Below are 25,179 nucleotides of genomic sequence, written 5' to 3'. Positions count from 1 at the left end.
AAAAAAAAAAGAATTAAATGGGAAAACAAGGATAGCCGGACACTGTGCAAGTAGCACAGAATGTTCCGACCATGGTCTTAAAAATACAAGAACGTTTTTTCTAGAACTTAGGAATAATCGGCAGTCATCAAACATATGCAAATTGGAAAAAATGAATAGAAAAACGAATAAAACTTCGTATGAATCAAGAAAAACAATCAAAAGTTTTTGATTCCCAAAATGGAGCAAACTAACTGTTTTCATGGCTTCAACTAAGCAAAAATAAAATATTTCAAGCCTGCTCGCACTTTATTTGTTCGAAATTGTACCAAAAATAAAAAATTTGAAGTGGGTTTTTCTCGACACTGGTGAATTTGTTCAAAAAGTTTTAATGTCGTTCAAATCACGACTGAACGGGGACATTTTCGGAAGATAATTTGTTGAACCTGATCTTGCGTGGAAAACAAAAAAAAAAGAAAAAACTAAAGCACACCCCCAATTTCAATGGTCGAATCAATATGCCTTGAAAAATCGAACTTCACTATGTTGCGTACTCGAAATCCGATACAACAACAACCACTCGCGATCCAACACAAATATAAAAAATTTCAAGTTGAAAAATTCGAAAATCTTGATTAAAAAAAACTAGGTGAACCAAAACTTTTGTATGTCTCGATAAGACAACCAGAGGCCCAGCTTAAGCTGGGAGTACATTTTTCTTGGTTTTTGAATTTGTTATACTGATTCGGGATGAACTACATTCATTGACTCTTAAAAAACTGATAAAACCTACCGTTATTAACCTAGTAAAAACGGTCTAATAAACATATATTTACCTCTATTAACACACGAATTATGTACACTATTTATATTTATACATTAATTTGCAGATTTTTATTCAAACTACCTAATTGTTTATACACACGAGCTTTATCGAAGCCATACAAGTCCAAACTTTGCAGTCCTTTCACTTTTAATATCATCGCCTTCAGAGATTCGATCGACACTTTAGACTGGCATGACGACAACTTCACTTCTTCTATCTTCGGACAATGATCACCTATTATATTACAAGTTTCACTCGAAACTTTAGTAGCAGACAAGCCTAGTTTTCTCATTATAACACGAGTATCGACTAGGAGCCTCATTGCACCTTCGTCAGAAATTTTAGAGCACCCGTCAACTTCCAGTACTGAGAGATTCATGCAATAGCCTCCTAAATTGGCCATGGCGAAATCAGTTAGCTGAGTGCAGTTGCTAATGTTTAAGCTTGTTAAGCGTCTGCAGTAAAATGCCAGCGAATAAATACCCTCATCTGTGATATTTCGACTACTTCTTATATCAACTTCTCGCAAATCTTTCAAAGTCGTTGCAAACACTTGCAAAGTTTCATCTCTTACGAAGGGGATGTTTCCGAGATGTATAACTTGCAGGTTCGGTGTGAACGTCGGTAGTTTCAGCAAAGATCGATCCAATTTGAAGCACCCAAATAAGTTAAGTCTTGTTAGTGTCTTGCCATGTTTTTCAACCACCAATGTCATACACTCATCCGTTATCGATGAACATCCATTTACTGACAAAGCTTGCAAGCCATCAACATGATCACAAAAGGCAACCAACGTATGCGGTCCCAAATTGGACCAGCTTGTGTCTAAATTAACCAACTTTGAACATCTAGTTCCAGCGTGAACTAAAATTGTGTTCGCGTTGCAATCTCGAGACGTGCATCCTGCAATATTCAATTCCTGCAGAGTTTCGCTCACTTCTCGGAAAAACGTTCTCAAATGCTCGTCTCGTACGTCAATGAACTCACATTGCAGAAATGAAATACTTTTAGGCCCCTTCATTTGAATTGACTTCAAATTATCAGCAGTTAATTTCTTTCCGCGCACAATAACGTTGCTCCAAAGAGTGAAATCAGAAGCCAAGTCGTTAAGACTCTTACAAGTAGATCCAAGAGTACATCTTTCACCTGATGATAATAGACTCATAATGTATAGCCAGATCTCTGGAGGCAGCATTAGCCACATATCCTTCTCAGCGTTGTTCATAGTCCTCGGAGACGCCAAAAGATTTCCACATGCCTCTCTTGTTGCTGCGCCGCTGATGCTTGGCGTTGATAATACGGATCGGTGTATAAGGGAAGCATGCAACTTGGTCATGTAATTTGAGAACAATTCGTCTTTTTGGGTTCTGCTTCTTGGTGACGATTGCGCAGTTCCTGGAGATGGAGATCTGGATCGTCGTTGCGGCGAGGGGTCTCGAAGGTACGGACTGGCACGATTGGCCGGCGACTGTCTGGTTCTGTCCCTGGCTGCAGGCGAATGATTTGTCTGGTTTCTTGAAGCCGTATTGCTAGCACTACCACTAAGTTGTCTCGAACGACCATTGCTCTTTTTAGCACTACTGGGTCTCACCAAATGAGGTGATTGTGACCGCGTTTTTATACCAGTTCCTGCTAAATTAATGCCCTGAGGTGTTAATTCATTAGCGTATTGGTTATCACGATTTTGAGATGATCCTCGCACTGGTGCCTTTGGAGGTCCGCTATGAGCTTTCGGTGCTTCTTTCACGTTTACAAGTCTTGGAGCAGACATCAAATTATACGAGGGATGAGCTAGGCTCTCGTTTTGTGTGCTTTCATTTTGCGCAGCGCTCCCAGGCTGCGTTCTGTAATACGAAGATCCCTGATAAATCGCAGCCTGTGGCTTTGAGGCCGAATTTCGTGTCGCAGACCTAGCACCATTCGATGCACTTTGCCTTGCTGAGCCTTGTCGTGGTTCTCGTGATTGTTTCTGTCCTCCTTGGCTATCAGACTGTATCCCTGGATTCTTACTCGCAGCCATTGCACTGCCTGATGGGCCCTGTCTGTTAGATACATTGTTAGGCTCTTGAATCCTGCCAGTAGGCGACCTTGACCTTCGCTGTGACCTTGGTCGAGGTGACGTTGGGTGGTTCCTGTTCGTGGGCGACCTGGAACTTGAGTGACCTCTACTGTTTGGTCTTTGTCGTCTCTGTTCTTTTCTTTGTTGTTCCCCCAAACTGTCCTCAGGCTGGTTCTCTTTGTTATTTCTCAGTGAGTCCCGTTTCTCGGAACCATCTTTAGTTTTTTCCTCCGGTTTCTGCATAACATTTCAAATTAGAATTTATGTTTTGTTAATTCAATTACCCTTGGTTACTTTAACTTGATGATCGAAAGTTTTGGATATCTAAAAACGCACGTGATCATTTTTCTTCTTGGTTTATTCTTAGTCGTATGGTCAGTTACACTCGAATTTAATCTCAGCTCAATGAGGCGGAAAACTCTTTAAGTCCTACCTCGATGACCATTACTTCTCCAGAAACATAAGTCGAAGAAAATGGCTCTTTTCCACCCACACCACCCACCCCCCCCCCCCCCTCATACTGAAATTCAGTTTGAAAAACTGTTTTTACGCTGTAATAAGGTAATGAAATATTGCATGGTGAACAAATTAACTATGGTGAACAGATTTAATCTCACAACTTACATCGTAGCTTCAAGCATTCAGCCATAAGAACACGAGGCTCTTTTCCAATTCCCCCCTTTCAAATTCAATTTTGAAAAGTCTATTTAACGTTGTCATAATGGAATTAAATTTGGCGTGTTGAACAAATCGACAGTTCTGAACAGATTTGTTCTTCATACTTTACAGCGTAACATCACGCGTTTAGCCGTAATAACACGTAAAACAAACATAAAACTCGGTATTTTGAAAAGGGGGGGGGGGAACTGGAAAAGAGCCGAACACGAAAGACAAGTTAAAAAAAGGAAAATTTGAATAGTGGGGACTGGAGTGGAAAAAGTCAAGAAACGGTTTTTTAAAAACGAGGATAGCCGGTTGCAGTGCAAAAAGCCAAGCATGGGCTCTTTTTCCTTCCCCCCCCACCTCAGACGAGCTACAATTTTTTAGTGTAACGAGTGGTTTTAAGAGGTCGATTATGAAGACCAAATATATTTGTCATGGCCTAATTAGTCCATATGTCAATTTTCATAACAATCGGACAATGTGGTCAACAAACTTACTTGTAAAAATTTGCAGGTGGGGGAAAAAAGGAAAAAGAGCCCAAGCATGTTCCGACCACATTCGAAAAAATATTATTATTGGTGCGGTATATTAAAATGGGTAATTTCAAAAGTAGGACTTTACCTAAAACCTTAGTTGTTTCTATGATTAAATAAGTAAGAAGTCAAAAACTTTTGAGATATTGGAATTTTCTCAAATACGTAACATTTCACTTTTATATTTCGATAAAACTAACGCTGAAGGTACGTGATTAACACTTTTTGAATATGGTATACTGATTCTGTATACTGAAAAGGGTAATTTCAAGAGTAGGACTTTGCCCAAAACTTTGGTTGTTTCTCTACTTAAATAAATGAGAAAAGTGAAATATTTTTGATATATTGTAATTTTCTCAAAAACTTAACATTTCTCTGACAAAAAATTAGGGATTCGCCGTCGCTGTGGGAAAAATTATCGCAACCAGTTGTTGATGTAACCCTTCATCTTAGAATTGATAAAGAACTTTTGAAGAAAAAACAAAAAGTTTCTAAAGCACGGCCAACAGTTGTAAAATTTCACTAGCCAAAATCCATAACTTTTTATTAAGGTAACTTCAAGGCAACTTCAGCAGATGAAATTTCTCGATTGGCCACCTAACCTGAGGACTGGCAGGGTAGTTATCGAGAAAAAAAAAAGTTTCCAGAAACGGTCAAAAAATCAAAAACTTGATTTGTCCGAAAGTCTTAGCTTTTTGTGTTGAAAAAATGGTCGTAGCCGTTTATGCAGCAGAGATTTAGGCAATCTTTCATTTGATTGTACCGTTCAACTCAAATTTGGGAGGATATTTCGAGAAAAGTTTCAGAAAACGGTCAAAAATCAAAATTTTAGTTTTTCCGAAGCCCATAACTTATGGTTAGAGATAAACTGAGCGCAGTCACTTCTGTTAAAGATCTTACCAAAACCTGTTTTTTCTATTGAACTCATAACGACAGATATGTGAGGGTGGTTTTCGAGAAAACCCAAATTTTAGAAAAAAACTGTCAAAAAATCAATCTTTTCCGGAGGCGATAACTTTTAGTGAAAGTCCGCTCATGCAGGAGGACTTCTCAATACCCGTCACCCCATTAAACCTATATCTCAAACCTGGGAGGTCATTTTTCGATAAAAATCAAAAATATTCGAAAAACGTCATAAAATAAAAAAAACTTGGCTATAGCTTCCAGAACGAAAAAATATGGGTCAAATAATCCCCCACAGGCTTTTCGAAAGCTGTAGAAAGAGAGGTAAAGTAAAAAGAGACTATGGGAGTATGCAGGCACACTGGGGAGAAAACGGTCTCTCCATTAATATCCTTTTTAAAAATCATTGGAATCAGTGAAAAAATGTTCTAAAGCGTCTCAAAAGATTGAAAAAACCTAGGACATACATTTCATAAAATATGTTCTTATCAAACATGAATTCCGGACGGACATGCCAAGCAAGACAATTGAGTTTTAAAATTTAAACGGAACAAAACTCAAGAAGCAGAAACGAAGCCGACAAGCTTAGAGCAGACACCAGTTGAACAAAAAATTGAAACTACAATGAACAACACTTGCGACTACTATGATACTTGCTTGCAACCACAGGCTAATCCGTTTTTTTTTTTCAAATCACCGCGGACACTTGCCGTACCAAGCTTGAACATTGACTCCAGGTCGAATGTGCTAGATCAGTTGTTTGAAATGAATGGATTTTAACAAGGATAGCCGGTTACTATGCAACTAGCACAGAACGCTCCGGCCAGTCTTAAAAAATTACAACTAAATTATTTTTCCAATTAGTGTCGTTTTTTCGGCTTGGTGTGATAAAAAAATCTGAGCGACAAAGTAGAGCTTAGACACCTTCTTCAGTCATGTAAAATATTCAAATTGGAAAATAGTTTTTCAAGACAACTAACAAGAAAAAAAATCAAAATAAAAATTTTTTAAAATAAATTTTCAAAACTTTGTCCAAAAGTTTTGAAGTTTTTGATTCCTAAGATGACACTAAAAACTCCAAAAACTAACTTCATTGGAGTAAAACTAAATTATCAAGGCTTAAATTAAGCTTAAATAAGGCAATGTAAGCCTTCTCACTCGCTAGAAATTAGACGAAAAATCAAAAATTTCAAACCGGCTTTTCTCGACACCGGGTAAACTTTTTGGAAATTTTAAATGTGGTTCGAATCAAGACTAAAACGGCTTTTATATGATATATCACTCAGCCCAGTCCGATCATTATGATTTTTTGTGGAAAACAAAAAGAAAAAAAAACAGAACAAAAACTATAACACCCGAATGCAAACTTCCTCCCCAATTTCAATGGTCGGAACAAAAAAGAGTTCCAACTAAAACTATAGCACAAAATGAAAATCTAAAGAAAAACCAACAGCAAGTTTTCTCTTTCTACTTCGGATATTGGAAAAAAAATACACATCGAAAACGAAATAAATCACTTACAAGTCGAGGTTGGCCTGAGGATCTGATCACTGCAAAACCTGTTGGTATCGTGTCAAAATACTCCTGGTCGAAGTCATCGTCGATTCCCATACTTTCAAGCATCATACTTTTCGACACTGCGGCATCCCGTTCAGAACACATATCACGCACACTCTTACCTCCAAATCTATCAGCTACAAACTGGTCCAGATCTTCAAAACCTAAACTCTTTCGTACTTTATCCATACTCGATTTAGACTCTTTTTGATTTCCATGCTCTGGTGAAACGAATTCTTTAAAAGTCTGGAAATCATCAGTCGTTCCACGTGTAATATACTGGTTCCGATGTCCAATTGGCTGAACCGCTGTTAGTCTTCTCTGCGGCTCTTCGTACATTTTGTCAATTAAACTGTCTGCACTTCCTGACTGACTTTCGATGTTTTCGACTTTGATTTCTACCTTCTCTTTTCCAAGCGAGTTCTCTGCAGATTCCAGATCATCAGTTTTACTTACTGAAACAATTGGCTCATCCGTCGCAATAAAACTTTCGAAGTTATCTCGGGTATCGTTGAGAGACATTTTCGACAATGTTCCATCGTTGCGTGAAAACGCTTCAGATATAGACCTCAAAGTTTCCGGCATGAAAGTTGAAACAGAAACCATGCTGTCAGAATCACTGTCCCCACTGACCCTTTTCTGTTCGTCTCTTCGAAAACTTAGACTAAGCTCTTGATCTTCCCTACTTCGATACGTTTCCAAAAGTAAAGACCCGTTTCCGAGTTTCGTATTTCTATCGGTTTTGAGTTGGTCGCAACTCTCATTTTTATTGACTCGGTACTCATGTGACGCATCAAATACTTGATCAGTATTTTTATCACTTTCTTCTTCTTTCATCCATGATGATTCAAGCGGTCGAAATGTTTGCAATTCCTCGTAGAGATCCATCTTTACTGGTTGCTTGCTTTGAGTATTTTCAGCACAGCTTTTCTGTTCTTTCTTAGAATTAGGTCCACCTTTTGGTTTCTCCTGGGTAAATAAAAAATCCTCAGTCAAGCTATTCAAGTCGGAAAACTTTCGCCCATTTCTACCAAATTTGAACTCACTTTCGGAATCACAAACTTCATTTGGATTATCCGCATCACTTTTTTTCTCAATATTTCTGCCGTCTTTGCCACTTTGGTTGTTACCATCTAAAACTGAACCAGTTTCGCCTTTCTCTTTTTGTTTATCTAATTTAGACTTCGGATTAAACTCTGTCAGTTTTTCTCGCTCAAGGAAGGCGTCGCTATCTGAGTCCAAAAACTTACTTCTATTTGAATGATTAGATCCAATTTTCTGGGTTTGAGTCATAGTCTTGTACTTTAAATACTTCTGGTAAGGCGACAGACTCTTCCAGTCTTCGGTGCTGACTTGCCAAAACTTTTCGAATTCGTCGTCGCTCGTTTCTGCGCAAGCTCTTGTTTGCTTTTTAAAGTCTGAATTTTTCGGTTGTTTTGGTCGCACTGGTTTTGAACCTTTAGTAACATCGGCTTTTTCGTCTGCTTTCCTACTTTTATCTCTTCTGGTCCTGTTTTTCTTCAAATATTTTGGCACAGCTTTCGGAATTCCATAGACAGCGTCAGAAAGGGAGCTGCTGCTTTCACTCGAGGATCTTTCATCTCTAAACGTCACTTTTCTCGAGGTCGAAGGTGTTCGTGGTGTCTTTCTTACACTTTTTAAATTCTTCATTCCCTTAGGCGTACGTTGACCACTTTTTCTTGCGTCATCTTTTGGCGAAAATTGTTTCAACTCAAGATCAGCTTCCTCTTGTCGCGATCTGAACGATGCAAAATCAACATCAGATTCTCTGGACATCGCAAAGTTAGTTCTTTCATTGTCTCCATTTTCATCGCAGTAATCATCACTTTCACGAAGATGCACCATTTTCTTGCTTATCGGTCTAAACGTCAATGGCCCTTCTCTAGAGGTACTCACATTGCTATAATTTGAATCCCCATCGAAGCTTTTCAAAGTAAGCCGATCTCCAAATCCCGATTCCATTGAGCAAGCAACAGATGCCGCAGCTTTACTCGCATTACTGTTCTCGCTGGCAGTCCTATAGTCAGAAGTAAAATTAGTGGACCGGTCTACTTGGACTTCAAAATCGGCGGTGAATTTTTCAATACTAGATTCAGCCTCGCGATTTTCTGCTTTCGATGATGCAGCTTGTACGCCAATTGAATTTGTAACCTTTGACCAGTGATGGTTATCTGTATTTGCGGACAACTCTTTTTTAAACTCAACTGGAAGCGTCGCATCAGTTAAGGAGGTCATAGACTTGGAAGTTATACTTGGCTTACATTTATCGACAGTTTTCTCTTTAGAAAACAACAGGGATGCCAAATACGGATCGTTGCGGCACATTTCAAGGGTTTTCTGGGAAAATTCCTCCTTCGAATGAGCTGAAACGTGATCATCGGTTACGCGGTGCACGCTTCTGCCGTTAGAGAGGGTAGCTGTTCTCACTACCCAGTCATTTTCAGCTGGATTTTTGTAAGTCACAGTGGCATTGCTGTGGTTACTAAGCCCGTTGGTAGTACGACTTGGTCCAATATCTTCATTTAATTTCGATTCCTTTGGCGCTAGCTGTACATTTTCTATTTTAGACGCCCGTGAAGAGCTCTTTGCTGACCGAGGCGTCGAATCTTTACTTCGCCTCCCCGAGGACGCAAAACTTGTCAGTTTTTTTGGCGACTCGATAGAAGCCTTCTCGTATGCCTTCTTTGTCGATGGTTCGACCATTTCCGACATAGAACTTGTTTTATTGCCTTTGTCGTTTTGACTTTTCATATTTTTTACTGCATTGTCCTCAAGTTTTAAACTGGTAGCAATTCGACAATTTGAAGTTTGTGAACTTTTTATTTGGTTTTGTACGTCAGGAGTTTTATTCAAAAACTTCGGTGAAGTTGTTTTTGTTGACATTTCGGCGAATGATGTTTTGGTCCCGGATTCATTGCTATCTTTTGAATTTTCTACATCTTTGCTAAAGGACGTAGCCTTTAGCCCCCACAAGCTCATCATTGCTGGATTCACATTTGCCGGTATGCTTTGAAGATACTTGAGTGTGTTAGAGCTTCCCAACGATGAATTACTTGTTTGAGCAGACTCGATTCGATAAGTCAGTTTTCCCTTCTTGTCTACAGTGACATCAACGTCCATATTTTTTTCTTCTGAAAAACACTGTAAATACATTCAATAGAAAAAAACTAATTTCCGTATATTCTAAACCTAAATTTCTGGCTATTGTTCCGACTATTGAAAATGGGAGAAACTTTGTACTCGGGTGTGTTCCAGTTTCATTCTTTTTCTGTTTTCCAGGCAGAATCAGGTACCAAAAAATATATTCAAATGGTTTGATGGATAGAAGAAACATTTTAATTACCATAGACAGCAATATCATTAGCTATTACACAGCAATAACACTTTAATTACCATACACAGCAATAGTTGCATTAGCACAGTACATTTTTTTTAATTTAAGTTTTTAATAACTTTTTCTTCACGTATAAAATTCCAACCCTGTTATTTACCATTATTTTTCAGGTGCTATGTTTTCACTGATGATGAACTTTCTGTTCGAAAAGCTTTTTACCACAACATTGTTTTTACTCTTTACTCCAAAACAAGTGCAAAATAAGTTTTGCACTTCTGAGGAGTGCAATCCTCTGCTTTAGGGGGTGCAAAAAACTTAAAAATACATCCAACATAGACAATTCTATCTGTGCTGTAATCGAGGAGGGTAGATTTTAATTGACAATTCTCTTGATGCATTAAAATAGACTTGATTTATTCATAAAATTTTGTCGATGTATTTAAAATTAGCCACAAAACGAAAATGTGAAAATAAAAATGTAGAAAACTTGTGCCAGTCGGTCATATTTGGAAGTTTGACCTTGAGAAGAGCAGAAAACACTTGATTTTGTGGTGAAATTTAATTTTTCAAAATTTCGAATGGAACAGGTCATGCACGATTTTCTCGCGATAACTGAAAATCAAAAAAAGAAAAGAGAACAATTTAAGACACACACGCGGGAAAGTTGTCACATAAAAAACGAGTGGGAAATTGCTATTCGCAATTTCCATCATAGTGAACAAGAGTGGAGCTGTCCTATCTGAAATAGAAGACAGAGTATTCCCGAGAGAGTAATTATTCGAACTGAACCAGAGTGAACCTTCGACGGAAAGGTGGACAGCTTGAGTGTCCCAATGGTCCACATAAAACTTCGTTCTTGAGTTCAAACTTACCCTTACCATTCAAACTGATAAACATTGAACTTATCTAGTTACCTTAGTTAATTCTAGAGTTGCTCACCCATTTAATTACTTCCTGGTTCTTGAGCGCATCAACATGTGAGTCCTTAATTTAAATTTCTAGAGTGTGTTTTACGATTGTTATGTTGAGGTAAGGCGAGTTTTAGGTTGATCCATTTGAAATGGATCAAAGTTACACTGTCTAATAAAAAGTAACTTAACGGATTGTTCCAACCCGGTTTTTAACGGCGTTCATGTATTTTGGGTATCTAGAGACCTAAGTATGGGGACGTTTCTAATTCTAGAGTGGGGGGATATTTTAGTAGTAGCCTTTAAGCTGTAACGGGTCGTAGTCTCATGTCACAAGCGAACCGAATTGGCTCCGACTGATTTGAGGCGGAAAAACACAAGAGATAGTGTCCCTGACTCCCGAGCCAATAGTTATAGGGCCTATTTTTCTTAAGCCTCATGTGTGACTGTAGTAGACGAATGTTACATAGTGTTTTTATGGCGCTCCTGGGTGTTTACGACATCAAGACTACGGAGTCGAACCCACTTGAGACAGCTTCGGGCTGAATGCCCATTCTAGAGTACCGGCGGTACGGTTCGACAGGAACGTGCAAACCTTCCGGTTGTACCGTGATAGCTTTTTAAGAAAACTCGAGAAAATTTCCTGGTACGCTCTCCGAACGAGGCTTAGCTAACCGAGTAAAGGGGGGCAACTAGGGGGACAAAAACACGAGCAAAAAGACAGAAAGCAAAACAAAAACCAAAAAAGAATAGAAAAAGGAACAAAAACCATAAAACGAAAAAAGACAGTGACTTTGACACCAGATCAGTTGGATCAAACCTTTGTATTAATTAAATAGTATACCCATACTGTTTTATAAGTTCGATCGTTTAGATCAACCTAGCAATTTAACCCAGTAACCGTAATAAAGTGCCCGAGTGTGGGGCGTTGTCAAGGGTTTTCAGATAGGTTGGAACTTAGCTGGACCAATAGGAGACTTGACTGGAAGAGGTGACCAGCCGAGTGGGAAAGTGGTTCAGGGACACTTGAGCTGAACCAATAGGAGACTGGACTGGAACAGGTGACCAGTCGAGTGGGAAAGCAGCCAAGAAGGATTTGGCAATTCTCGAGTTCTCAAGTTGGGCAGAACGGGTATCGTTAGAATCCACATTACATTATAGGAGATAAGTGTAAAATTGGATAAGCGAAATCCCCCAGTTTTGAGGAACGTTTTTACTTGAGCAGGCCTGGAAACAGGTCTACGGTTTTCTCTTGAGAGGTTTAGCACCCGGCGCTTAAAGTAATTTTTAGGCTTAAGAAGGGGGGCTAGAAAGGGGGGAGGTTAGAAGGGGGACTGGTTAAGTTAGAGGTTGGCGGTTGTAAATTGTAAAAAGGGGGAAATTAGAGTAACTAATTAGTCGACATCGTTGACTTAGTTACATTAGAAATTAACACGCGTTGGTAATATTAGGTGGAGATCCAAAATTCAACTCGAGTTAAGACTGGTACGCTGGTTGGTTTGGTAGGGGGGACCGGATATAGACAGCTTTTGTGATACCCCATAAGATCACTAGTGGGGGGAGGAAAACGCGTGGCAATTAGGTACCAGACATTTTTTTTAGACGAAAGGTAGACATTGGTCACCTTTAAATTTTAGGTGGGCTCATTTTTCTGTTTTTATTATTTTTCTTACTTAAAATTTTTGTTGCATTTTATTGAGGATTTGTGTTTGGTTTTATACGAACAGGTGATCACAAGATACCTGCGCACCTACATTGAAATAGAAACAACCAAAAAGAAGAGGGGGGTCAGCATTTGGCTTTTAAGAGAGGGTTTTTGGGAAAATTTTACTAGAGCTTGAGTGGTGGTACAAGGTACGGTGGTTCAAGAAGACCCTACAACGAGGAAGACACTCCGTGACGAGTATTGGGACAAGACCGAAGAAGTCTTGGGACAGAGCAGTCTTGGGATAGTGGTCTTGGGACAGGGTCTTGGGACAGTGGTCTTGGGACAGGGTCTTGGGACAGTGGTCTTGGGGCAGGGTCTTGGGACAGTGGTCTTGGGACAGTGGTCTTGGGACAGGGTCTTGGGACAGGGTCTTGGGACAGTGGTCTTGGGACAGGGTCTTGGGACAGTGGTCTTGGGACAGTGGTCTTGGGACAGGGTCTTGGGACAGGGTCTTGGGACAGGGTCTTGGGACAGTGGTCTTGGGACAGGGTCTTGGGACAGGGGTCTTGGGACAGTGGTCTTGGGACAGGGTCTTGGGACAGTGGTCTTGGGACAGTCTTGGGACAGTGGTCTTGGGACACTAGTCTTGGGACACCAGCCTTGGGACACTGGTCTTGGGACACTACCCTTGGGACACTAGTCTTGGGACACTAGTCTTGGGACACCAGCCTTGGGACACTGGTCTTGGGACACTACCCTTGGGACACTAGTCTTGGGACAGTAGTCTTGGGACACTAGCCTTGGGACACTAGTCTTGGGACAGTAGTCTTGGGACACTAGCCTTGGGACACTAGCCTTGGGACAGTAGTCTTGGGACACTAGCCTTGGGACACTGGTCTTGGGACAGTAGTCTTGGGACACTAGTCTTGGGACAGTAGTCTTGGAACAGTGGTCTTGGTACAAGGGTCTTAGGACACTAACGGAGAGTACTGTGATAGTGACGAATAGTCTTGGGACGGTATAGAAATTGAAGTCAAATTACAACAAGTGCGTTTTAAGACAGAATAAGACAAATCGAAATAGGTAGGGTTAAGACCAAATTAAGGAAAATTTTTCGGAGGTTTTAGAAAGAGAATTGGATAAGGTTTTTAACACGTTGTACAGAATTTGTTACCACAAAAAATATTTTTTTTACCCTTAGAATAGAATCGTGTATATAATAAAATTGTAAATAGAAGCAGTTGTAAATAGAAATAATGAGGCGGAGTAGGGTACCGGTGCTCGAAAAAAGGTCAAGTGGATCAAACACGAAATATAATTCATCGCTGCGCGGAACGACATCAACGGGCCCAAAGATAACGAAGACGAACTTTTCAGTTAACATGGTCAGCACAAGGAGTACAGCGGACAACAGGGCGAAAGAGGGCACGGAAGGGGAGCGAGTAGAACCCACCATCGAGATTGATCTAGAGACACCCGATCAAAGTGTGGATGAAACAAGGAAGATGGCGACAGAGTCAACTCCAATGCCCAATGCAGAGGAACCGAACCAGAAACCCATAGAGTTCTCACCGATAGATGACGCGGAAGATGCAATAGGCAACACCGAAGAAACGGTGAAAGAAGACTCTCAAGTAAAGAGGACATCTTTTACGGAAAAATTGGGAATAATGTTCGGAATAAAAACGAAAGAAAACGTGACTGAAGAACCAAAAGCAGAAAGAGCACGAACATTTGGTACAGTGAGCACGAAAACGACAGAAACCGGCCAGAATGAGGAACAAGCTAAAGCAGAGGCTACGGCCGAAGAGAAACTCACGGCTGACCATGAAGAGACTACCATTGAGCTGGGCGACTTGTTGGCGAAATTAAATCAGATCGACAAAAGACTTAAGAACAGTGAAGAAGACAGAGAGGTGATAAAAAAGGAGATAAGATACAACAAGCACGAGTATCTAGACAGTTATTTTAACCTAGCTAAGGCAACAGATGAGAGACTCAAGGAAATGTCAGATAAGGTAGAAGCCACCAATGAAGAACGAGAAAAGAACATCAAAACAGACATGCAACAGTTGAAGAACCGTTATGATGATGTCAACAGCCAATTAGGGAGCCTGGAAAGGAGAATGGACACAATGAGCAAGAGTCAAGCCGAGAGTTCGTGTGCAATACAGGCGAAGTTGGATGCAATCTTGAGAGGTTCTACTCCACAAGAAAGACCGGCAGCGGATCGTACGCAAGGCACCAGAGTCGACTTTGTAGAACCACAAAGGAACAAACGGCAATCGACACCGTTGCCCTTAACCAGGGATGCGATAAGCATAGCACCAACAGCTGCGAAAACAATAATGAAGAATGGAACGTCGAATACAACGACTGCTCCGGGAGATTCAACAGCTAACAGCAACACAGGACCGGATGCTATGACATGGGCCAGCACTTGGGAGATGATGAACAGGACTCTAGAGGCCTTCGCCACGAGGAACACTGACTCGAGCGACAGGAGAGAGGGAAAATCAAGAAAGACATTCAAGAAGCCAAAAGAATTCAAGGACGACTCCGATGGATGCATTGACACTTGGGTGGAAGTGATGAGATTACATCTAGAACAAGACAACTTGAGTGACGAAAGACAAGCATGTACAGCCATACTGAGCAACTTGGAAGGAACGGCATTAAAATGCGTGGTCGCAAAGAAGGAGGAAGAACGTGACACCGCGGACAAGATCTTCGAGATATTGCTGAATCGATTCGGGTCAGGCATGAAGGGTCACCAAGCGATGATGCGATTTGAAAAGAGAAGGCAGAGGGACGACGAGTCAATAGATCGGTTCCTAGATGACCTCGAGAGCTTGAGAAGGAGGAGTGACCCAGAGGAGTCGACAAATAGACGGAACTTTAGCATTGCCTCGAAGTTCATCGATGGGGTGAAAAGTGATGACTTAAGGACAATGTTAGCAACATACTACACATTGTCGAAGGACAGCGCACCCACCCCAGAAGAAATGAGACAGAAATCAAGAGAATACATGCTGATGAAACCTAAGAAGTACTCATATTCCGAAAACAGGAACACGCAAGGGGGAAGCCAACCCCAGAGGTCATCATGGTACAAACCTAGAGATGACATGGACAAGCGCAGATCATGCGCGAACTGCGGGTCAGCGGATCATCATGTGGCTGACTGCACAACGTACAAACAAGGCATGAAGAGCCTAGGTTATGCACCGGATGAAGAGGATATGAGCCAGATGGAGGAACACGAGTACTATAATGGCTTGATCATCAAGATAGGCGCCAGATGCTTCTTCTGTAACCAGGAGGGGCACTTCAGAATGGATTGTCCCTTGTTCTGGGAAGCGGTCAAGGACCAGAATCACCCCAAACATAAGTTGGCATTAGCGGCGGTGCAGAATCAGCGGAACAGGCAAAACGAGTTTGAATCTAGGAACTTGGGGGCACCAAACACCGAATTGCCGACGAAGACAGTGAAAGCTGTTACACATGTTAGTGGTGCGTTAGAGTCCGCGGCCGGAAGCTCTCTAGAGATAAATTATGAGAAAGCGGCGACGGAAGCAATTGCCAAAGTGAAACAAGATCTGGCTGCGAAAGAAATAGAGCAACGACTAAAGTTGGAGATCGAAAGACAGAATTTTAACGGAGCATTAACCGGATCGAACTCAATACCAGAGGCTAGAACGGGCTCAATGAAGACCGGGAATTGTAACACCGTGAAAATGGTGACAGGTAAACCTTTTGGAATATCGAAAATCGGAGCAAGAATAATGTCGATAATCACAGTGGGCGGACACGAGGTAACCAGAAACTTGAGCGAGCCGAGCGACCAGACGATAATGCACATTGACGTGTATGCAGACTACTTGAGTGGAATAAGTCCACAAACGACTTCTAGAGCGCTCAGGGCACTACTCACGAGAGGGGGCAGCAAATCGGTACGTGTTGATAATAGGTACACTGAAGCTTATGGTCCACACGAGGTCATGCTAAATATAGATGGAATCAACATCTATACCAAGACGATGATAACATGCGACGAAGACCTAATTGGACAAATCTATGTAGGGAAAGAAGAGTTGAAAGTAAGATCGATCGGACACTGTGCCATGCTTGAAGAAGATGCAATGCACATCGGGACGGAAGCAGACGTGACAGGGCACGTGCTAGACATAAATGGCAAAAAGACTCAGTTGCGTGGATTACTTGACACGGGAGCAGTCTTGAGCGTCATACCAATCGAAACATGGGAAAAGATGGGCTTTGACAAAGGTGACTTGATAGACTCGAGAATACGGCTGTCAGCTGCAAACAAAGGGGCCCTACGGGTGCTGGGCAGGACGCCGATAATAGCCCTCAATTTGGGGGAACGTAACCTGTGGATGAGCTTCATCGTGGTAGAAAACCTAGATGAATCTGACCAATTCATTTTGGGCAGAGACTTCATCAGGAATTTCGACGTAACGATTGATCTAAATAATGCAATGTTCAGGATACGGAACCCGGATAGGAGGTACGCAATCAAACCGGTAAATTTAATAATGGCGAATGAAAACAAAGCACCGGTATTCTTGAGTAGGAGAGTGAGGTTAAAAGCTAATGAAGCGGCAATCGTAAGCTTGAGGATGAAAAATTATAATGAACTAAGTGACAACAAGCAAGTGTGTATAGTTCCGAATCCCAATAGTCAAAGCGCTGCTGTTTTAGGAAGATCATTTTCGATAACGAAGAGCGGCCTCTGCGTCAGTGTCTTGTTGAATACCCTTGATATACCGATCACGATACAGAGAGGGAGGAAGCTGGGATATGCTTTACCGGTTAAAACTCGATATGAAACAATTGAAAACTCAAAACAAAATGAAGTTGTTGATTGTCCCAACCACAGGGACAAAATTTGTATCTTGAGACGATTGCAGAGAATAAAAGATTCTTCAGGTCTTATCAAATCACTTAAGTCAGAAACGGACGATGGGCTTTCGAGCTGTTCGAACTTTCCAGAGCGACCCACACTAGATGAAATGCAAATTGATAAACCGGTTCTGCCGGAGATTGAACATTTAAGGGGCAAACTGAAAGATGAACAGCTCGAAGCTATCAAGGACGTACTAGAGCGAAACGAGGAGGTCTTTTCAAGGCATAAGGCGGATATCGGGTGTTGTAATTTTGTTGAACATGAAATTGAACTTGAGGAAAACGCGGTACCACACAGGGAGGGGGCGAGGCGCATGACCCCACACAAATCGGACGCGTGTAGAAAAGAAATCGAAACGTTACTAGAGTATGACATGATAGAACCATCCAAGTCACCGTGGGCGTGTGGAGTAGTGATGGTCAAAAAGAAAGGCGACCAGTTAAGGTTTTGTTGTGACTTTCGATACCTGAACTCCGTCACGGTGAAGGATGCCTATCCCATACCTAGAATTGATGAGAGCCTCTCGAAGTTAGGTGATGCGAAATTTTTTACGACTCTTGATTTAGGCTCGGCCTTTTGGCAGGTACCATTAAGGAAGCAAGACAGGGACAAGACAGGGTTCGCCTGTGAGTTGGGTCTGTTTCAATGGAAAAGGATGCCGTTTGGACTCTGCAATGCAACAGCCACGTTTCAGCGGCTGATGGCACACGCGTTGATAGGCGTGACGAAGAAGTACGGCAACCTGGTAATGTGCTACGTGGACGACGTGGTAATAGCAACGCCAACACTAGAAGACCACATCGAGAGGCTTGACGAGGTGTTCGCGTGCATGAAAAGATCGGGGCTGAAGTGTAAACCATCAAAGTGCGAGATACTCAAGGACTCGATCAAATACTTGGGCAGGATGGTAGATAAACACGGTATCAGACCTGACCCAGACGCCGTGGAAGCAGTCCTAACCTGGAAATCACCGAAGACGGAACACCAGCTGATGAGCTTCCTGGGTTTCGCCAACTATTATAGAGAATTCATCAAGGGATATGCGGACAAAGTATACCCGATGCAACAATTAATGAGACATAAGGGCAAGAAGTTCACGTGGAACAACGCGGCAGAAGAGTCATTCCAGAGAATAAAGAAAGAGCTGTGTGAGGCACCAGTACTGGGTATGCCGACTGAGAAAGGGATGTACGTGCTAGACACGGATGCATCAGTAGTCGCTATTTCTGGGATTCTCCATCAAGAACAAGAATGGAATGGGAAGACAGTCTTGAGACCAATAGCATACGGGAGCAAGGTCCTAAGTGACACAGAAATGAAGTACGGAGCACCGAAAGCAGAGATGTTCGCGGTGGTCACCTTTGTCGAAAAATACAGAGCATACTTAGGCAGTGAGCCCTTCAAGCTGCGAGTCGACAACCGAGCACTAAGCTGGCTGAAAACGTACTCAATGGACCAGAGCTATATTGGGAGGTGGATAGTTCGCTTGGATGGATACAACATGATAATTGAGCACAGAACACGAGATAAACATCAAAATGCTGACAGCTTGAGTAAGAAGACGGAGTTCTACGAGAGGCAAGAACAAAGAGAGGCGGACAGACCTGAGATCAAAGACGGCTTCTCCTTTATGGACAAAGAAACGTACGACAGTCTTCCACTCACGAGATGGCTGGACAAATCAGGCAAACCGATTGAAGATCATCCCGAATTGCCGAAAGAGCCTCTTGAAAAGACCATCTTGAAGAAAAGCAGAGGGATTCCGATAGGAATAATGCTCAAGTCCAAGATCGTGAGGGAAACACTTAAGGCAAAAGGTTATGATCTCATCCTGGTAGAGGAGGGAACGGTCCGAATAGATGAAGACTTAATGAGGTTGCTTGAGAAACTATCAGATGACAAGCCCGTGATCCAAGGGAAAGGTCAGGAGGCACCGGAACTAACCATACTTCGGAGAGAAGAAACAGTGAACAATACTGACGTCCCAAAAGGAAGCATCACTGATAGCAAGGAAGTTGTGCGATCACTAGTTGAAAAAATCCCCGAAAAAATTCTGGAACAGACAAAAGTCAGGGATAAGAAAGTAACATTCAGAGAAGAAGTTGAACACCTGGGACTAGATCAAGAGTCCGGGGAGTGGTCCAGATTCATGGAAGAAGACGAAACCGGAGAAGGGAAATTGTCCGGGGAGCGTGAAGAATGGGATGAAGACTCGGATGAGAGCAGCGAAGACCAAGACAGTCTATGCATGATACTGGCGGAAGAGAAGATAAGACAGCACGACAGGGAATTACAGACGGATCCATCTTCAGGGACGTACAATCTGGAAATACAAGAGGTACGAGGTGGTGAAGAGCTCGAGAAAATAGCAGTTTCAAGAAAACCACTAAGGGAACTATCGTGCAACTCAAACGTCAGAACGAATCTGGTACCAGAAGACGACATGAAAATCGTGAAAAGGATGATATGTGTGAAGCTGAGCGATGACATCCACAACCCTGGTGAAATGAATGGACAGATCATGGCGCTAAAGGAGCACGTTAAGGCGAGATACAGGCTGTCTGACCTAATAAGGGCCCAGAAGAATGACAAAATGACAAGTAACCTCTCCAAATGGATCCATTCGGGAGTCAAGGAGAAGGGGGAACTTGAGGAAGACAGCTACAAGATCTTGAGCCAGTTCTACAAAGAAAAGAGAGATTTACTTTATCACACAGCTGAAGGGGTGGTAGCGTGCAAGAGAAGAGATGAGGAAAAAATATTACACAAACACAACCTCATCATACTACCACAACTGTACCAAACGGAAGTGCTTTTCAGATCACACGACCAGATGGGCCATCAGGGGATAGATAAAGTACAACAAAGGATACTTCACAGGTTTGACTGGCCGGGAATGAGAAAAGCTTGCGAGAGGTGGGTGAATGCCTGCCTAGCATGCCTTCAAGTAAAAGACCCAAGGAAGATGAAGTTTCCCCTCAAGTCTGTCGAGAGTTCGGAATTCAATGAAGTGGTGCAGATAGACCATCAGAAAATCTGCATGACGGAGTCGGGTTATAACCAAATACTAGTTATAATAGATCACTTCACCAAGTTGGCGGAAGCGGTTCCGTGCCAGACAGCCTCAGCAGAGGAGACATGTGATCACCTGATAACGCATTGGATATCGCGATATGGTTGTCCAATGACTTTCCAGTCAGACAACGGCAAGGCTTTTGTGGGGGACTTGACAAAAGAATTGATGAAGAGATCACACATTGCTCAAGCACACTCGACGACCTATCATCCACAGACCAATGGGTTGGTAGAGAGACAGAACAGGACACTGGTCAACATGCTCAGGGTGTACTGCTCGAGATACATGACGGACTGGGACAAATACCTGCCACAAGTAGTAGGAGCCTATAATAGTACTCAGCACTCAACGACGGGTATCAGTCCTTTCATGATGTTGACAGGCAGGGAAAGGGCAATGCCTCTAACATTCTTCTACCCGGAGTACGAGGGGAAGAGGACGTCACCTCAAGCATACGTGAAGGAAGCGATCAAAAGACAACAAGAGCTAAACGAGCTATGTCGGAGAAACACGGCGCAAGCGCAAATGAGGCAACGCAAGAAATATGACGAAAAGATACTAAGAGCAAAGCCATACGAAGTGGGCCAATACGTGTGGGTTTTCCAAAATGTCATACCGCCCAAGGGAACAAAGAAACTACTCAAGAAATGGAGAGGACCGTTCATGATTACGGAAGTACATCAACAAGGAAGGTTCTATCGCTTGAGTACAGGGCGAGCAGCACATTACGAAAATCTGAAGCCTCACATTCCGTCTCCGGAGGACTGGTGCCTGCCAAAAGACATGGAAGGTCTTGAGTACCTGGTGGTGGAACCAGCGTGCGAAGTGAATGAGAAAGGCACTAGAGAGAAAAATGATGGTAATGAGAACTTGAGTTTGGACGACAACGAAAAGATAGAAGTGGAGTCGGATGCAGGTTCATTTGTAGAAGAAGACTGGAACGATCCCGAGCAAAACGAGGTACCGAAGTGGATGGAACCGGATCGACCAACACCACCGGAAACCAGGACGGGCAATCGTAAACGAACAGGTATGAGGTACAATAGGTACGGGGATGACTTCTTGATCGATAAGATACAGCCAGACAAGTTGGGCGATGAACTACTAAGCGCAGGCGAACTGGAGGCCGAAGAGGAATGGCAAGTGATTGACGATGGTGGACATTATCCGCAGGATGATTACTCGACGCCAGAATTGGAGACGGATCTCGAGCAGAGTGAAATAGAAAGGAGGGAGAACACGAACTTGAGGATTCTAGAGTGGATGCGTGAGGTCAAAGACGAGAGCCGCGAAGGACAAAGCATTCAGCAAATCGATGTATCAGCAGCAAATTACATGAAGACAGAGGACCCTCTTTTCGGATGGACAGCAACAGACAGGCCACTGGACATCCCCAAGGACAATTCAGACCCGACTACATCGACGGGGACGTCGATAAATATTTTTGTCCGGGGAGTGGGGGTAGGACTTACCCACACCGAAAATTTGATGATAAAGAAGCTCAAGGAAGTGAGGGAAACAAGCGGATTGGAACTGGAGGAAGAAGAACAAGAGCCTACCATAGGAAGGAATTTCAAAACGAAATTCGAAATACCCAATGAATACTCAGAGAACATCATGATAACGGATAGCGACTTCATCCTGTCAAACAGGACCAGCGCGATCTGCATCACGGCGGACATGAGTTTCAAATCAAGATTGGAGGCTGACTTCAAAAGAGAGTACCAGAACGTAGAGTTTCTGTTCAGACAGAGGCCAGGACTGGGAGGCATAGCGGCGCTTCCACCGTCAGTGGCACAAGTCCCGGGCAAATACCTCTGCTTCCTAGTAACGAGAGTCAACGACAGAAACATAATTGATCCCGAACACGTGATATTGGCACTGACAAGACTACGTGACTTCATGATTGAAAGAGGAATAGTGGAGGTCTCGATGCCGGTGTACGACCCAAACAGGGGCAAACTGAGCTCGAGGGAATTGTATGCTATCCTACATGTGGTCTTTGCAGAAACCGAGATAATGGTGCATCTTCACAAGAAGTACTACCTGAGCATCGCCTGAGTCGGGTACATGGAGGTATCGAGTCGGGTGTGAGGGAGGAGTCTTGAGTTAGGTACTGGGGTGCGGCGCAGGTAAAGGGATCTTAAGATGTGATTGGCATGACAATTGAATTTTAAAAGAAAGAATTGATGGTGCTAAAACATAAAATGAATCTGCATGTTCTTAAGGGAAATCCAATCGAATTGTTTTAAGTGATATGTGAATGATAGGATTTTAATCATATGGGTAAAAGGGGGGTCTCTAGGTCAGGAACGTGACATACTAAGTTTTAATGAGCTTTATGTTTTCAGATCAAGTTTGAAAAACAAAGTTGAATATCCAACTACACTCAAGCGAGAAACAGAAAAAGAGAATCTTGATTGAACACGCGACAATCCGGATCTACAGCAAGTGCTTGAAGAGAAGATTTCTAGAGATTTCTTGAATTGGGTAATACTTGAGTTGGTAAGGTAATACTTGAGTTGGTAAGGTAATTCTTGAGCTGGTTGACACCTATTTACACACATCCCGAAGTTATAAAGAATGGCAGACCGATTCTGGAACTCTATGCCCACGGCTCTGCAGAGGCCCACTCTTGACGAGCTGTACAGACGCTTGAGGGACCTGGACCACACCCAGATCGACGAGAGAATGGCGGTGATGTTGAATGCGATCCTCCAGTTGGAGGACCAGGGCGAGTGCAGGGAGTCTGCGACGGAGGCTGTCTTGATCGTCGGCTACACCACCGAGGGCATATCAAATCGAGCACAGACCAGATGGTTGTCTTGGAATGCGGATGGAGGAGTAAGGGGCTTTGACTTGGCAAGAAATCCTGGCCTGAGTAACAACACCGAACACGGCGCAGGAGAGTTCCCGCTACCGACGAGGCCAACAGCCAGATCCACGGGCCAGAGCTCGAGTAAGGTGCCATCGATGTCGCGAGCGCAACAGACGACCGAGGCATATCCGGAGCTGGGAGTCCTAAAGAGAGAGCTTGAGAAGGCGCTGAAGGAAAGGAATAAGGCGAATCTCGATCGGGATCAGGCGAAGTTGGATAGGGAGAAGCTTCAGCTGGAGAGAGACCAGGCAGTCGACGAGCGAGATCAGACGTTGAAGTTACTTGAGATGCTAAGGGCGGAACATCAGCAGGAGCTAAAGGTGCGGGAGAACGCCGCGAATCGCGATCAACTAAAGTCGGAGTTGGAAAGGATAGAACAACGACAACGCGAGCTTGACGCACAAAAGGGAGCCAGGTCAAACGAACGAGTGGTGACAAGCTCAAGGCCAGAGTCGCGCATGGAGGTGGATGAAGCTCCCAGGGCTAGAGGACGGTTCAACCTTGACCGCGAGGCCAGGGAACACATGAGTGAAGGGTTGGAGGTCTGGATACCGAATGACGCGACGCCCTCCTTGCGCAATCTAGAGACCCAACCTGTACGTCCTCTGATGGATGTGGTGTTACCAGGATATACACCAACCTCGACCTCGAGCGGCAGTCAGGTGAGTGGCGCCTCATCGCGCCTGAAGGAGTTGGGTGAGAAGTTGCAGCAGCAGAGTCGTGAAAGAACGACAAGGCCAGAGCTTCCCCTGACTTGGAGGGAACAGCCGGTCAGAAACGTCGTGATCGCGAGCTACAAGAAGAACACAGAGGGGAACTACCACAAGCATAGTCGGCTGGACTGGAATGCGGAACAGCAAGCCAGGAGGGACTGCTTCCACGACGCAGCCTGGGTGCAGTATCTAGCGCCACCTCGTGTGCCAGAGGGTGCGGTTCACCTGATTATAGGGGACAGCCTGGTGCGGGTGTTGACCCAGATCCGGTCACATTGGCAGACGGGAGTCTTGAGTTTCGCTGGAGCTGCTACGCCACAGATGTTGGCAACTCTGGACATGCTAGGAATGACCAAAGTTTACACAGTCACCTTGATGGTTGGGACCAACGACGTGTCGAGAGGAGAAGCAAGGAAAGTGACGAGGCTGTGCGACAAGATGAGTTGCCTTCTTGAGGAGCTGAGGATCCAAATGGATCCCATCCTGCTGACGATATGCACGGTCCCCTATAACATGATGTTTGATCAACACTCCCTAGAGATGAACCAGAGGGTGCGGAGCCTGAACAAGGCGATCCGAGAAATACACCGAAACAGTGTGCTTCCTCTCAGGCTGTTGGACGTTGCAGAACGCATGGAGAACAAGGGATTCCCTGAAGACACCTCGAAAGATGGAATCCATTTCGATAGGCCAAGGGGAGCTGAGTGGCTGAACGACGTCTTCCAGGAACACATAAACACGCTAGAAGCGGACCTGCTGGAGACAGCCCAATTCACTTTAGGGCCACCTCCCAACCCACCATTCCTTGCCTCGAGGGCCTTGGCTGGTCGATTGGGAGCGAGAGTTGATACTAGAGATAGCTCGAGGAGCAATCAGACCCGATTGCAGAGTGCCACACCAATGGAGTCGGAGGAGGTAGAGTCATCAACACCTCCGGCCTCGGCGATGTCCTCCGTGGTGGTGGCAGATGGCAGGAGAGAAAAGAAGTCTAGGGAGACTACCCGCTTGAGATATCCTGAGAAGGTGAAGGAACTGGATCTGGAGACCTTGGAATGCAGACGAGAGTTGGCGGAAACCCTGGGGATCGAACGAGTGTCGCACGAGGATTTGAATAGACATCATTGCATAGACTGGTTGAAGGCTCATGAGGCGCA

The 25,179-nt window shown here is 43.5% G+C and overlaps 1 protein-coding gene across 1 annotated transcript; it reads right to left on the bottom strand.

Moving 5' to 3' along the window:
• Positions 1–821: 821 nt before the first annotated feature.
• Positions 822–9,678, bottom strand: LOC134847687 (uncharacterized). Its single transcript, XM_063864859.1, has 2 exons — positions 6,485–9,678; positions 822–3,101 (listed from the first exon to the last, which is right to left on the bottom strand). Exons 1-2 carry the CDS (start codon positions 9,659–9,661, stop codon positions 852–854), a joined length of 5,427 nt encoding a protein of 1,808 aa, XP_063720929.1. The 5' UTR covers positions 9,662–9,678; the 3' UTR covers positions 822–851.
• Between the last annotated feature and the right edge of the window lie 15,501 nt (positions 9,679–25,179).

Source organism: Symsagittifera roscoffensis, chromosome 6 (genome assembly GCF_963678635.1).
Source record: "Symsagittifera roscoffensis chromosome 6, txSymRosc1.1, whole genome shotgun sequence".
NCBI lineage: Eukaryota > Metazoa > Xenacoelomorpha > Acoela > Convolutidae > Symsagittifera > Symsagittifera roscoffensis.
This window is presented reverse-complemented; position numbering and strand designations above follow the sequence as displayed.

What these genes read in the sequence shown, in the direction of transcription:
- LOC134847687 (XM_063864859.1), bottom strand. Translation starts at nt 9,661, where the DNA reads ATGGACGTTGATGTCACTGTAGACAAGAAGGGAAAACTGACTTATCGA. An exon ending in CCTCAGGCCAACCTCGACTT is followed by an intron (nt 3,102 to 6,484) that starts GTAAGTGATTTA and finishes AATGTTATGCAG; the next exon opens with AAACCGGAGGAAAAAACTAA.